Below are 16,456 nucleotides of genomic sequence, written 5' to 3' on the forward strand. Positions count from 1 at the left end.
ATTCGTACCAACATGAGTCTCTTTCTTATCATTGATCGAATGTTTATTATCTACGATAGCAAAGCTGGCAGAATAATTTCCAGTGCGGACTTATAGGCTAAGTACTTTATACCCTGACAACATTTAATCATATTTTTAATATTCATACCTTGTATGTAACACCAGGGGCGTAGATAGCGCGGGGGGATGGGGGGATGCATCCCCCCCACTTTATTGACGTGGGGGGATGGCGTGTACATCATTCCCCCCTACTTTCAGGAGGAAAATGGGGGATTCAAATTTTCTGGGGCAGGACAGAATTCTGGGGGGATGTTTCTTACCACCTCCTCGAAATCCTGCATTGGCCACTGTCGAGCGTAACAAATTTAGCACCCCACTTCAAAAATCGGTCCGCTGGCGGCTGTAGAGTACTGCTAACAAAGATTATGATTATGAATATTTGTATGCATCATCAAAGTCAAATTTGAGTTCATCTTGGCAGGGGCGTAGATAGCGGGGCGATGGGGGTATATCCCCCCACACTTATTGAGGTGGGGTGGCTTTCATCACCCCCTACTTTCAGGAAGAAAATGGGGACAAATTTATTATTTTACAGAACAATAAATACTGGATATTTATCTACAAATCCGTCATCGCTATTCAATACTCTCCTAATGTATTATTACAGAAATGGAACGTTGACATACATCTATGTAAAATGGCTGTAATTCGTTCCAAGAATGACATATTTTTACTGAAACTTCAGCGCCGGTTAATTTTGGACGCATTCCCATATACGATTTTTTTTTCAAAATCCCAAATCACGTCTTATCACTGCTCACCAAAGTTAAGCAATGGAGAAATTCATTTTATCTCCACTTTTTGTGGAGGGGGATGGGGGGTGCTGAGACGCCGACCGGAAGTATATTCCCGATTTTGTATAAGGGGTGAAAATATGCACTATTTGGTTCAAATCTGGGTTGTTTTCTCATATTCTTCTTGCAGTTTAAGGTTCTCACTTCTCAGTAAAATTACGTTTTATCAAATTTCAGGGGGAGATGATTCCAGTGCTGTAGTTGTCAACGGGGGTCGTAAGCACAGAGGGCGGTCGCCCCCCTAGATTTTCAGGGTAAAGGTATTTTAGCCTAGGTAAGTCTGGCACTTGGCAACCCAGTGAGAACAGATCTTTGTGATAAATCGAATGTGATATGTGATAAATCGAATGTTATATGTTATAAATCGAATGTTATATGTGATAAATTATGTTATATGTGATAAATCGAATGTGATATGTGATATAATCAACCATAAAACAAAAATCGAATTATGAAACAAAAAACATGCCATATGCGTGTGTGTGTGTGCATATATGTTGTCTTGAAATCATTTACACTGTGTACAATGATGATGCAATGTTGCTGTAATGATGTGCATGCATGGTACCAGGAGCTAATAATGACAAATTGTTGTCATTAATTTGTCAAATAATTTGACAATTGTTGTCAAATAATTTGTCATTATTAGCTCCTAATGGTACCGCAGGGACGCGTTTTCTTCACTGTTAATGCTGCGTTTACACTATCGATTTTTGTCAGCAAATCGTACTGATTTCAAGTGCATTCCAACACAATCGGCTGAAATTCGATTGTATTGGAGTCGGAGTCGCAGTCAAGTTGCCGAGTTGGAGAAATAGAACGTGTTCTAATTCTCCAACTCAGCCCGACTCTGACTCCAATACAATCGAATTTCAGCCGATTGTGTTGGAATGCACTTGAAATTGGTACGATTTGCTGACAAAAATCGATAGTGTAAACGCAGCATTAGTCGGTTGTTATGTTGGAAACAATCTAAAAATAAATCGGGCACAATTTTTGAGTCTGGGCTGAGCAGGGTTTTAGTCATAAGTTTAACCTTGAACTGTTTACAAACTCGCAAGAGTTCTCCATGTCTGCCACATGTGTGCTTGCCTTCTTTCGTTAGCGTTATACGTACATAGACAATCATGTAATACAGTGGTGAACGTGAAGACTTGGGTTTTCCTGGGGCAGGCAGATCAGCTGTGGTGAAAGTGCAAGTGAATGTGATTTGTTTTATGAAAAAAAGTAAACAAATATCAGCTATCAAGCCTTTATGTACAGGCACATCCTACCACAATCTATTTACCATCTTGATTGTTGTTATGTGTGTAGAGATAATGTGGGCAATGTGTCAGGTCTCCCACTAGCATCTGTCAACTTTGAGAACTTCCTCTTGAATGATATATAATTCGGGTAGGTATGCATTCGATTTTAGAGTATCTGCCAGACAATGAAATGGTTAGAAAAGTCTACCTTAAAGTTAAATTTTCAGTAGAATGGCCTAACCAAAAGTGTAAGGATGTTATTTGAAGGGGTTCACGTAAAATTTATATGGCTATGCCTACCTGTTAACCCAATTAATGTATTCACTAACAAAACTTGTCGACACAGTTATATAATTAACTACCTTTAGTAGGCAATCGTGTGCGTAAAATTGTCGATTCTGAGGATGCGATTAAAATGAATCTCTCTGCGTGAAATTATCTCACATACCTGTTGGACACATGTATCTGAAATGCAGTTTTTCCTGAGAGAGGGCCCCTATCCTCCTGCCTGAGAAGTGGTAGGTGGTTTGAGGGTTTCATCCTACAACATCACGTAGATAAAAATCCTGGCAGAACCCTGCAGGTTTGACTCCATAAATTTTCTTATTAACCTAATATAGTGCGTGTGTCTGGTCTATAGTCTGCTAGTATGATTCTTGGATATAATCCTAAAACTCCAGAGCTCTAGTCCTTTCGACAATTTTGATTTCTACTATTCAACTTAAGGTAAAACATAAAATTAGCCAGTCCTGCCCAAAAGTTTGATTTATCCTTTTATGTAAAGCCAGCCTTAAATGAATTCTTGGTTACAAGTAGCCCCATAACTTTGATGGAAGATATTATAGAAGTGTTACACATATGAACAGGGGTAGAAATTTTCCTCTGAACAAGGGGGTCCAACGGACTCCCTGCCCTCAAAACGAGGGAGTCCGCAGCAAAATGATGGAGTCTGCAATCTGGTGTTTAAAACGAAAGCTATTAACAATAACGCATACATGTGCTTATTTTGAAGATTCATGCGGTTGCACGTCTGTCAAATTTTCTTTGGACATTTGCTGGAAAAATACGGTAATTCCGCGAGGTCGTGCTCTGGCACAAACTATAGTTATTATATCTATGCATAATTTTCAGGGAGTCACACGGACTCCTGCATATATATGTCAAATCAGGGAATCCGACAGTAAATCAGGGAGTATTTGACTCCGGACTCGCGTTAATTTCGCAACCTGTATAATATCTAGTTATCTATGTTACACATAGGAACAAATCTATAATATGCATACAGTAGAGTAGACTATTTGGTACACGTTCTCTCGGTGTATGTACACACACTGCATGTTTTTCCTTGACAAAACGGGAACCCAGAAAGGGGAATAGTTCGTCATGCAAGTTCAGCTGTAGTGCAGTAGATCATGCACCAAGGGAAACATTGTTACTTAGTATTTCTTCATTTCAGTGGCTTGAATATATTTTTTATCAGCGACTTGCTGGTTCTGCATGCACTTAATAAAGTTTTTTAGTTTTAATAATAAGTTTTTGTAATCAGTTTTAATGCTGTTTTCCAAGTTTTCTATCTGTACATAGATACAATGTACCTGTGCTGTTTATTACTGCTTGACGTTAGAGAACCGTTTCCTCATCTTGGTAGATGCAGATGTAAGTGACGAGTCAGTAATCTTGAGCAGAGTCCAGGAGTAATGACGTGCATGGCAATGACATTTACTGCTGGCCTCAAAGTGAAACAGTGCTTAGGGATGGGGGAGGGAGGTTCAGGAATATCCTTCTACCATAGAAATTATTTGTGAATTGTTTAGTTGCATTCCTCACAGTCCTTGCATTCTGGGCGATTTTTTCGAGGCCATTTTTCGGGGTCCAACACTATTCCTATTTGCCCCAGACAACTAGACAAGCGTAAATCGATGTCGATGTTATCTGTGCATGGAAGGCTACCAGTTTGATGATGGCACCTACGACAGGTGGCATGGTTGCGCTCATAGGGTCTATGTCCCCCAGGGTACTGCCGGAACGTACCCTGGGTACCCTGGTCACTATTTGATATGGTTATAGGGTTAGGATTAGGGTTAGGGTTTGGATTAGGGATAGGGTTAGTGTTATGGTTAGGGTTAGGGAGTAGGCGTAGGCGACTCCCTAGACTCGTTAGTGGAGTAGGCGAGGTACGGTCCGGCATATTAGATAGTACCAGGGTACGTTCCGGTATACCGGACCGTACCCAGGGTACCTTCCGGCAGTACCCCGGGGGACATAGACCCTCTCAGCCATGGTTGCCCCCTTAATGACTGTGGTGCCTTGAAATTTTGGCTGCTATCTACAGCAATAAATTGTTGTGACTGCTCAACCTAGTTTGCTTATGCAGGACTATCTGTTAATCCTATTTTGTGTATGTATCACTCTGACTTGCATGATAAGTGTTGATAAAAACTAATTTGCCTAGTGCACCTGCTTTGAAGGCAATGTTTGATATGGTGACCCTACAACTTCCTGTGGTGTCCTAAAATTTCTGGCTGGACCCAAGGCAACACTTGCGTATGTCTAAAAACGAAATTTTGTTCCTTGGAATATTTATATCCAATTATATCCACATATACATGTATGTGTTGGTGTATATCTTTCCATCTCTGCTTGCTATTGTGATACCAGACACATGTAAATGTGTCAGAAATAATTAAAACTTTTTTTATTTAACTTGCAGGTGAGGTTGGGGAACTCATCCTCATCAGTGGTGGCGTAGAAAACCTGCCAAAAAATCCACTGCAAGTATGACGCAGCAGCCGCCTAGCGGGTCGTTCTTCGACCAACTGGCACTTGGTTTCAGACACAATATTGACTTGTCCAATGTTGAAGATCAGAACAGAGTAGGAGAGTTTGAGCCACCGGTCAGCAAGGCTCTTTTCAAGTTCTCTCTGGGTACCTGGAGGGTATCTCAGTCTGATGGCCTGACACGAACGAGGTCCTTGGAGAAACTGTCTGGTAAGTCAGCCTGCCACCTTTGGTACTTTTTGCGTACTCGTCAGACGTCTACTATGTTGGTGGAGAGGTGTGGTAGAAACAGACTGGTAACAGACAGGTAGAGCGTGTTAGAGTCAGAAAAACGGTCAGCTGATCATTTGACATTTGTATGTGCAGCACCACTATGATGCAGCATGTAAATTGTCACTGCTGCTCGCCTGATATAAAACTTCATCGATAAGCGCTTGGCTGGTTCGCGAAAGCGAGTACAGAGAAAAGTTTGAGAAAAACCCCTCGAGCGGATCGTAAATAGTAAGCCGTAGGCGCGCGGCAGTTAGCGTACGAAAAAAAGCTCGAATCGCTAATCGCGCCGCGAATCGATTTTGCAGACGCAGAGGGTGTCGACACAACGCCACTCACCTCTCCGCAGACGACGCCGCAGAAGAATCAGAACACGCTCAACTTCTTCGGCGGCGTGCTGACGCTGCACGGACCGACGGTCGCGCACGCCGAGGAGCGGCCGAGAGAGGAGCCGCCGCAGCCGGCGCCGGTGGGGCCGCGGCGCCGCGTCACCGTCCACGGCCCGCCGCCCGTTATCGGCGACGATGGCCTTGTCAAGGAGGCGCCCGTCGCGCCGCCGGCGCTCGTGCAGGCGATACAGCCATCGCGGCGGCGCGTCACCGTCTGCGGGCCCGCGCCGATGGTGTACGCCGACGGCACTGTCGGGCCGGGCGAGCGCTCGTCGAGCGACACGCAGCTGGCGGGCGACGCGCCGCGGCAGCCGAGCGCATTCTCGTCGCACTCGATCCCGGAGGAGGACGGCGCGGCGTCAACGGCCGTCGTCGCGAAGCAGGAGCCGTCGCGGCGCGTCACGGTCAGCGGCACCGCGCCGCAGCTGACGCCCTCCGGCGAAGTCGCGCTGCCGCCGGAGAAGTCGGTCCAGCGGAAGTCGTCGTGGGCGGGCCTCGGCGGATTCCTGCAGAGGCACTACGGCGGGGAGCAGGAGAACGGCGTGCCGGAGGCGCGCAACGTGTCGAACGCGGCGGGGACGGACGAGCCCGGCTCGCTGGCTAACAAGCTGACGAGCCAGCTGAAGACGATGAACGAACCGTTCAAGGATCACAGGAAGAGGGCGCCGGTGAGGAAGGCCGGCGCCTGCAGGGTGAGGCGCTCCGACCTCAACGTTTGGGCTCCTACCTCGATGTAGCTGCGAAATCGATGGCTGTTTATTGTTGACGCGGTGGCGGTGCCGTTTTTATCGGGAAGATGAGGATGGTGAAATGTGGCTGCTCGTCACATTGCCTACAGATGACCGGTGAAACCATCCTGTCGATCTCGTATCTACTTCATGGGGGGTATCTTTATTTTGCAGTGGGTATTCTACACTAGAGCGTAGTGTATCGATGGATGTTCATGACATACATTTAATTCTGTATAGATGTAGCTAAGCAACAAGGAAATATATGCATTCATGGGTATTTTCATATGCTGAGTGTTTATGAATGGACAGTCTGCGGGTAGATATACATTTATTGTTGATTTACATATTAAAGTTGGGTGAATGCATTTTTGCAATTTTAACCAAGCTATAAGAGTCGAGTTATTATTTATGAACAAGGAAAAATTAATCAGTGTAAATGATTTCTGATCATCATGGTGTATTTACCGAATTTTATTTTGTTTTCCTAACGGGTTTCTATGCGCATATCTGTGTAATAAGGCATGTTGTAGTTTGTAATTTGTGTGTATACCTTAATGCGTCATCAAAAGCATTCTTTGTACGTGTGCATCCTTACAATCCAGTGTGGATTATATACAAATGTGTAATCGTCTAGCCCCTTGATACCGTGCCAGGTTATAAGGCGGTGCAGCTGAGAGGGTCTATGTCCCCCAGGGTACAGCCGGAACGTACCTTGGGTATGGTCCGGTATACCGGAACGTACCCTGGTACTATCTAATATGCCGGACCGTACCTCGCCTACTCTACTACCGAGTCTAGGGAATCGCCTACGCCTACTCCCTAACCATATCAAATAGTGACCAGGGTACCGGACCGTACCCAGAGTACGTTCCGGCAGTACCCTGGTGGACATAGTCATAGACCCTATGAGTGGCGATGCATTACAAGTATTGAACAATAATGTCAAAGTACTTAGTAATTCTATGTACATTTGTTCTACACGTAACGTAATGTGCTTGGGCTCAACTTGTGTTCGCATGGAAAGCGAAAGTATATGCGCGATGGTTAGCGCACGTGTGCTAATCATTTTGCTATGACTAATGAAGATATGCTATCATAGTTTGGTAGCTAGACAAACTATATAAATGCCTAGAATGAAGGGAAATTAGTAGAAGTTACTAATGTGTCTATCTATCTAATATTTTTATTATGTAATAATTTTTTGCTTATATTATGGTTAAATGAGAATGTATGTTCTGTAGAGTTGGACGTTTGATAGCGCTGCTATTTATGCCAGTCTACAAACCAGTATATATATGTATATATTATATATATATACATCCGGTGTAACAGGTCGCATATGAATATAACATTCTTTTTTCGCACACAATATGTTGAATAACTTCCCGATTCCCATCATCAAAGTCTTGCAGAGTTGAGAAGAAGTACTGTGATACGTGTAAATATAATGGGTTTTCTCCTACAGCTAAGCTTAAAATGTGACCAGGTTTGTCACGATAATTTGCCGAGTTAAGGTGTGAATTTCATATTCATAGGTGACCTCGCGTGCGAAACCCGTGCAATGAAATGGTATGCTGGCAAGTGGTTAAGCTAGCAAACATTTACTGTCGTCAATTGATTGTATCATTCGAAAGTTAACCAAAGCTGGAGGTGGTCGCATGTATCCAAAATACTGATCGACTATGTAATCGGTGTAAGATTTTGGTTTTTACCTTCAGCTATTAGTTTATTGGATCTGGGTAGAACGTTTTGTATATATTAGTGTATTTAATATCACGTTCATGAGATCTTGGAGCTGATCTCTGTAAGGGAACCGTGTATTTGTCGCTTCCTGATAAGTGTACATTAATATGCGTACTATAATACATTGCTGCATTAATGGAATCTAATGTTCCAGACTTAGAACATGGGCGATTCTTCACAACAGAGATTGTGATTTGTCCTGTGTAATGAGAACAGGTCTGTACAGTTGAAATGTAATTTTGTGTGTTATACTTTAAATACAAATAAATAATTTATTAGTACAACTTCGTCCTGTTTTGGAAAACTGTCAACAATTGAAAATCTCCACGTGGATTCTTGTTTGCAGTTATATTTGGGTGTAGGTTAATTTCTCCAATAGATGGTTTGATTTCTAATGCACGAGTCGAGAGATGATAAGTGAACGTGACAGAAAATAAATGAAGTGACATATAAGAGCACTAAGGTATATAATTTTTATTACAGAAGGAAACTCATAATTTGTGTGAAAACAGATAAAACACTAGACAATATGTATCTACAGGAGATTTAGCTACACTGCCTTATCTCCTATATGTAGTAAATATTAATCCTTGCATTATGTACAAGAACAGGTACATTTATGTACTCTACATAACGTTATCAGTTTATGAACTTTGTGTTTATACAAAACTCCTTTATTACAAAGGTAAATAATGACTAAGCATCAAGCAGGGACTGTCACTAATGAACAGGCTTCTTAGACTGATTCCGCACATTTATTCCAATTCCAAGAAGAAGGGCTCCAATTGTAAAGCCTTGTGCACCAATACGCAGTCGCATCATCGTCTGTGACTTCTGCATATTGCCAGTTCTAAAGCTCCACAGTCCATAAGATAAGACAGCTGCTGTTAGCAGACACCCTGCAAGCGGTAGCAAAATTAATGTTAATTGAAATCAAGTGAAGATAGTACAGTCAACCTCGCTTAATTTGTATCAGACGGGACCACGATATTTTCTACAAATTACGTAATCAACGAATTAGACAATTCGTATTTTCCACGAATTCTATTTTTAATCCGTAGAAACCACGAAATAGATAGATAATTTGTGTAAACAACGGTAAAAACTTGCGACGCGCCGCGACTGTTTCCTCGCGAGCTGGAAAAAAACAATGCGTCCAAGAGAACAATGCAAATGAAACAATCAGTGCACACATCAATAACTCGTAACTCAGTTGCGCGATCAGGACTTTGACTTCCATGACGACTTATGCAAATTGACGAGTTAGACACTCGTCAATTCGCATAAGTCGTCATGGAAGTCAAAGTTCCGATCGCGCAACTGAGTTTACATTTTATCTTTGAGAATACAGTAAAACTCGCATAAGTCGTCATCGTCTAGATGACGACTTATGCTAGTTTTACTGTATTCTCAAAGATAAAATGTTGTTTGCATAAACAAACATTCCCTACGAATTACACGTGTCATTTTGAATTGAATAATGTTAATTGAACCAGAGAATTTTGTACGAATTACAGAATACGAATTATACAACAGAAATTAAAGGGAATAAAGAAGAGAAATATTGGGACCACATGTTTTTGTACGAATTAGGTCATTCTACGAATAAAGTGATGACGAATTAAGTGAGGTTGACTGTATAAGCTGCTCTTATAACGTTCATATGGTACGGTGGCATCAAACATTGAGAAATATGAGCAATGCAAGCAAAATCACAACTTGTAAACCATCCCACATCTAATATATCCACCCAATTAACTTCTTGATTAGACCTTATAGTAGAAGAGATTTTAGGAAATGCATACGAGACTTCGAAGGGCGCAATGTATATATAATTATGTAACAATAAGCAATATGTATTCTACATAGTAAGCTTTAAAGGGATACTAGACTCTAGGATTTTACTGTATACAACTGTACTTACTGTATAACAAATCGTCTATACCCACACGTACTTGTTACCAGATACCTAATTTAATTGTTATAATTAATTATACATCAACGCTACGAAATTGAACGGCGCCATTGACACCCGCAACCGTGCTGCCACCCTGACAAAGTTGCCCATTTCCCAATATATTTTGCACGTTACAAACCGAGGGCTAATCACAAAGGTGCAATTATATTTATACCTAAATGCTATTTAACCGAACGATGTTTATTTTAGGACAAATTTATCCATAATATAACTGAAACTATATGTCGTTTATAAGATATTACAATCCTTTTGCTTTTAAATTAATAAATAAGAAACACCCTCGGTCTGTAGCCCTTAGCTGACAAGTTGTTTTGCGCAACTTTTCAGATCGTGCCCTTTGAGTGGCGCCACCGTCGTTGTAATCAAACTGTAGTCGTTAGTTTTAAAACATAAAAAAAATATATTTCTAATGGTGATTGAACCATGAAACCTTTTATGTAGCGTAATTTTAACCTAAATTAACTGAAAATAATCCTAGAACCTAGAGTAAAGGATCCCTTTAATTGTGCTTCTACAGGGTGCTACCAAAATTGTTTTTTTTTACGAAACTGGTTGCCCGGAGGCAAAAGTCACTCGCCCGAAAAACATAAAAAAATACATTTAAAAAATTCCAATATGAATTTAAATGGTAAATAACGTAAATGAAGGTCCAACTAGTCAACATTCAGCATTTCACTTAACGACACAGTAGAAAGTTGAACAGCTGATACGAGTTTGTATACAAAATATATTAATGTTGGGACACAGCATGCAGTTTGTTTTTTATTTTTAAATTTTTTAAGTGTCAGTTTATTATTAAAAACCCACCACACTCACAATAAATTAATAAAATATGTTCACGTTTATTTGGGGCTGGATCGTAAGCGCAGAGAATATAGCCGTGCATGCATGCAGATATACATACACTAGCTGCGTTCACATGATGATTTCAGTACTGTACTTAGCGTTCACACGGTAAAAATGCCTCCTAGTACAGTAAATTATATGAAATACCCAGAACAAATTGCAACAGACGGTTTTATAGTTGGAAGTTGTTGATTGGACCCTCCTAAACTTTATATGCAAAATCGGCCAAAATCGGACTACGGGAAACCGGCTAATTAGCATAAATCCAAAATGGCCACCATTTTCAAGTTTGAGGCTAGTTTGCCCTAGATAGTACAGGATCGAGCTAAAAGCCAAAAATCAGATGAATTAATTGTGCACTTTTTGACAAAAGCATGAAAATTTAATTGGCATAACGGTAGTTTAAGATATGTACATTCATATGAGATCGGATACCGATCTCCATCGGTATGGTATCTGGGCGCCATCTTGAATTTAAAATTGGCCACCATCAAAATCCATTATCTTATATTTTTCAGCTAATATTCAACATAGAAACAAGATTTTGGTGTCTAAACCAACATTATCGGGGTCAAGAAACCCATTACAATCAAAATCATTATCGGTCGGTGGCCGCCATCTTGAATTTCAAAATGGCCGCCATCCAAATCTATTATCTTTCATATTTCAGCTAATATTCAACATAGAAACATGATCTTGGTGTCTAAACCAACATTATCGGGGTCAAGAAACCCATTACAATCGAAACCATTATCGGTCGGTGGCCGCAATCTTGAATTTCAAAATGGCCACTATCCAAATCTATTATCTTTCATATTTCAGCTAATATAATTTAACATAGAAACAAGATCTTGGTGTCTAAACCAACATTATCGGAGTCAAGAAACCCATTACAATCGAAACCATTATCGGTCGGTGGCCGCCATCTTGAATTTCAAAATTGCCACTATCCAAATCTATTATCTTTAATATTTCAGCTAATATACATATAAACATGATCTTGGTGTCTAAACCAACATTATCGGAGTCAAGAAACCCATTACAATCGAAACCATTATCGGTCGGTGGCCGCCATCTTAAATTTCAAAATGGCCACTATCCAAATCTATTATCTTTCATATTTCATCTAATATTCAACATAGAAACATGATCTTGGTGTCTAAACCAACATTATCGGGGTCAAGAAACCCATTACAATCGAAACCATTATCGGTCGGTGTCCGCCATTTTGGATTTCAAAATGGCCGCCATTAAAATCCATTATCATTTAATATTTAATAATGCAGCAATTTAGCCATAAAAAGTAAACAGAATTACTTGCATTTTGTGAAAAAAGTGGACATACTTTGTTTACTCTTACTATTTACAGTGATGTAATTACTTATAAGACGCCTTCACAACGGCGTGTATACAAAATTATTACAAAATTATTACAAATGGATATACAAATATATACATATATACAAATGGATACAACGAATCAATCTAGCCTGTAAAAGCTATTCATATCAGTCTGCATCAGTCATAAGCAAGTTAACACACTATACTTCTAATCACAAGTCAAGGTCGTCCGGGTCCGCAGCATCACAATCAACCGAAATATTTTTACAGATTCCATCCTGACATTCACTACATGCAATGGTACATTCTAATCCGTGCTTCTTGCAGCTACATCTATTATTTTTACATTGTCCTTTACATTGGCACCTGCTAACTTTAAGTTTAAGGAGAGATTCTGGAGCTGGTGGGCCATCCATAGTAACAGGTTCAAGGCTACCGCTCTGTGACTGCCAACCACAATCTTCCGGATTCAGACCCGTACCCTTCCCTATCCAAACCAAGTAATAAACTCTGTAAGAGTGATACTTTGCAGAATCTGATGTTGGTGGAAGGTTTTGAACATCCACACTTCTGATACTTTTTAGAACTTTTTCACTAAACTTCCTCTTGCGCAGGGAATCCAAGGTGTCCGTAGATGACCCTCCATAAAGAGACATCAACGCTTTTTCTCCAGCTTTCAGAATGTTGTCGGCAGTCTTATTCACAGAAAACACTTGTGCTTGTTTCATGAACAGTTCATCTTTCTGTGCTTTCTTGAGGGCAGCACCTTTCCCAATTCCAAACAGACGGGAGGTATTTACATCCAGAAATGGCATACATGTATGAAAGGTAGAGCACGGCAAGCCTCATCACCAAGCCTTTTTTGTAGCAAATGAATGTCCCAAATAGAATACTTTGCTGTCGGTTTTTCTGACCTAAAATATAGACCCTTGGAACACGAATCTGCATGATGACAAAGTAATATTAGAATGTCAGTGTCCTCTCCAATGACATGTGTAATCCCAGTTGTGGCATGGTCAATGGCTGTCGTTGCTATGAGTATATCGGCGTTGGCATCTGCCTGGTATGGGGCGCCAAGTGTCACATGACTGATTTCGTTGCGAAATCAATGATTTTGTAACGAAATCAAGTCTACAAAGTGATTTCGTTACGAAATCAAGTCTACAAAGTGATTTCGTTACGAAATCACTACTGCGATGAATTGCGTTACGAAATCAGCTACTGGCGAGTGATTTCTTACGAAATCAGCTACCAGGTCTTTGGATCAGCTACACCCTCGCAAGTGTCCGCATGAACTTGATTCGTTACGAAATCCAATGATTTTTCGTAAGCGAAATTAATGGGCCGCCAATGAAGGCAATGGGTAAAGTTGCGTGTAACCCGCGGCACGTGCGTGTACGTGGGTACACGCCCGTAACACGGAGAACACGCAGCGTATACAGCGTTGACGTAAGCTATTGGTCTCATCCTGCAGTGCTTGTCGTCCATTTCGGGTTGTCGACTTCACAGGAGCTCGCTGACAAGCTATCATCTGTGGTCGCATGTTCTTTCATGTACGTGCGAAAGTAGAGTACCAGTAATCTCATTAATGACTGAGGTGGAAGCCTGAACTCTAGGGGTGTAAGTCCTCCAGTTTCTTGGTCTCCCAGCAAGGTACGCCAGTGCTATTAGTTATCCGTTCCTCGAATATGGAAGGAATCCAAGCAAATATCTGTTCAAAGTGTTCACATGCCCACGTACTGGCCAAAAATTCCTTCTCTATTTGCGGCATATCGCTGTTCCATGTGCTGAAATTGCTCTTGATGCAAAACGTGACCGGTCTCCAGTGTCCATCAGTTTGTTTCTGAGCCAGGATTGCTCCCAGTCCGTATGATGATGCATCTGACGAAAGTAATGTTTCGGATCGTGGATCATACATTGCAAGTACTGGGGTAGAGCTCAGTATCGATTCACTCTCTCGAAAGCTTGGTCTTGAGCGTCAGACCAAAGCCACGCATTATCTTTCGCGAGAAGATCTCTGAGAGGTTTGGTCATCTCAACCAGATCCAGTGTGAATTTAGAAAGCTGGTTCGCCATGCCAAGAAATCGTCTCAGTTCGCTAACGTTAGTGGGTCGTTCCATCTCCGCAATAGCGTTAACCTTGAGCGGGTCGGCGCTAATCCCGTTTTCACCAACGCGTGACCGACGAATTCCACTGAGCAGAAAGAGAAGACGCATTTCTCGACGTTTAGCGTTATACCTGCTTTTCCTAGTCGACGTAAGACTGCTAACAGTCTCCTGTCATGTTCGTCCTGGTTTCGCCCAAAGACGAGTATGTCATCCATCTCACAGACGATACCATCTAATCCTTCTAGAATCTTCTGCATTCGCTTTTGAAAGTATTCAAGAGCGGAAGAAATACCAAAGGGAAGTCGTCTGAAGACAAAACGTCTGAATGGAGTCATGAAAGTTGTGAGTAACTGTGACTCCTCATCAAGGTCGACTTGCCAGAGACCAGAGTTGGCGTCCAGTTTGGAGAAAACTTTCCCTCCTCTTAGTTGTCCTAGCGTGTGATCAACTGACGGTAGCGGGTGGAGTTCACGGCGTCCGGCTTCATTCAATCGTTGCATGTCTACGCATATGCAGACACGTTCCGAATTCGCTTTTGGCACAACGACCATGCCAGCGCACCAATCTGTATGGGTGTCTACCGGTTTGATCACTCCCAGGTTTTTCATGCGCGCTAACTCCTCCTTCACTTTTGACACAAGTGGTAGCGGGTCGTTTCGAGGCGTAGAGATCGCGAAACGTTTCGCGTCTTCGCTCAGTTCGATCTTGTACACTCCCTCAAGTTTTCCTAATCCCGTAAAGAGTTTTGGAAACTGCTTCTTGTACTTCGCGAGATCGCTTGGTTGCTCAGACTCCATGCTGCAAAGGTTAGCCCTTGATAAGATGTGTAGCGATTCTATTGCTACCTAGTAGCGGTAGGTGTTTGATCACGTACACGTTCTGGCGCGATTTGCCATGGTATCGACAACCATTGCGTTCCGAGTCTACTTGTAGAACACCGCAGACTTTTCCGGATGCTTCTAGTTTGACCTGACCAGGTCCGTAGAATGTCCTATCCGTAGGTTGAAACTCAGACGCCTTGAAGATTTCCTTCTCCGGTATAGCGGTCACATAATATAGTATAGCAGCACCGGTATCCACTTTAAAGCATACGTGTGTGTTGTTGAGTGTCAGATCTATCATCCAAGGTTGGCTCCTTGTGGTGTTGACTTCACCTAGAAACTCGGAGTCCGTGTTGATATCGCCCAGAAATTCAAAATCGAGGTCGGCCTCCTCAAGAACGTGCACTTTGTTGTGGCGTTTGGGTTTATCTCAGTCCTGACGGTGACTGCCACTTTTAGATGTGCAGACTTTTGCGTAATGTCCAATTTTCGAACAAATATCGCATTCTGCGTATTGTGCGGGGCAGTGTTTCCGGTTGTGATTCGGTTGGTGGCCGTACCACAAACACTTAGAGTTGAAATCGTGTTTGCTGCTACTACTCCCGTGACTGCTACGTTTTCCCTTGGGTTGTGGTTTTCTTTGCTGGTTCCACGGTTTCTGCTGCATCGTGCATCGACCAAGTGCATTCCAAGTGCATCGACATTATCGCTACTGCTGCTTAGGTTGCGAATAACGGTTTGCTGGCTTTTGACCAATTCACTTTGGCGTGTCAGGTCTACTGCCTTAACTAAAGTCAGATTCGAGTCCATCTGCAGTTTTTCTGCGAGCTTTTCATCACGTAGACCCACGACTATTCTATCCCGGATCATTTCCTCTTTTAGAGTGCCATAGTTGCAGTGTTCAGCGAGGCTGTGAAGCGCTATGATGAAGCTATCAGCTGATTCTCCTGCTTCCTGCCTACGGTTGTTGAATCTTGCTCTCTCGAAGATAACGTTGCGCCGTACGATTAAGTGATCCTGGAATCTAGCCTTGACCACTGCTATTTTGTTGAGATCCGCTTCGGATAGTCCAATAGACTGCAGTATCTCATGATCTGCTTTGCTGCCCATTGTATATATGAGAGTGCAAACCTCCATGTGTTCACCATCTCTAGAAAGGCCTGAAGCAACGCTGAAACGTTCGTACCTCTTGATCCATTGGGGCCAGTCCAAAGGCTTGGAAAAATCGAAATTTTCCGGAGGTTGCACTTGAAAAGTTTTTGGCGGCATGTCTCGTGTGGTTAAGATCACTTTGTTGTAATCGACCGGCGTGTTCGTACTTCAATGCACCGAATACACACAGTAACAGT

At 42.1% G+C, this 16,456-nt stretch overlaps 1 protein-coding gene across 1 annotated transcript in view; it reads right to left on the reverse strand.

Annotated features, from left to right (window-relative positions):
• Positions 1–8,462: 8,462 nt before the first annotated feature.
• LOC106804893 (HIG1 domain family member 2A, mitochondrial-like) overlaps positions 8,463–16,456 on the reverse strand; it is a 16,543-nt gene continuing 8,549 nt past the window's right edge. Inside the window, exon 2 of the mRNA XM_014806283.1 lies at positions 8,463–8,911. Coding sequence (XP_014661769.1) covers positions 8,733–8,911 — 179 coding nt within the window. The 3' untranslated portion in view covers positions 8,463–8,732. The remainder of the gene's footprint in view (positions 8,912–16,456) is intronic.

Source organism: Priapulus caudatus, unplaced genomic scaffold (assembly GCF_000485595.1).
Source record: "Priapulus caudatus unplaced genomic scaffold, Priapulus_caudatus-5.0.1 Scaffold91, whole genome shotgun sequence".
Lineage (NCBI taxonomy): Eukaryota > Metazoa > Priapulida > Priapulimorpha > Priapulimorphida > Priapulidae > Priapulus > Priapulus caudatus.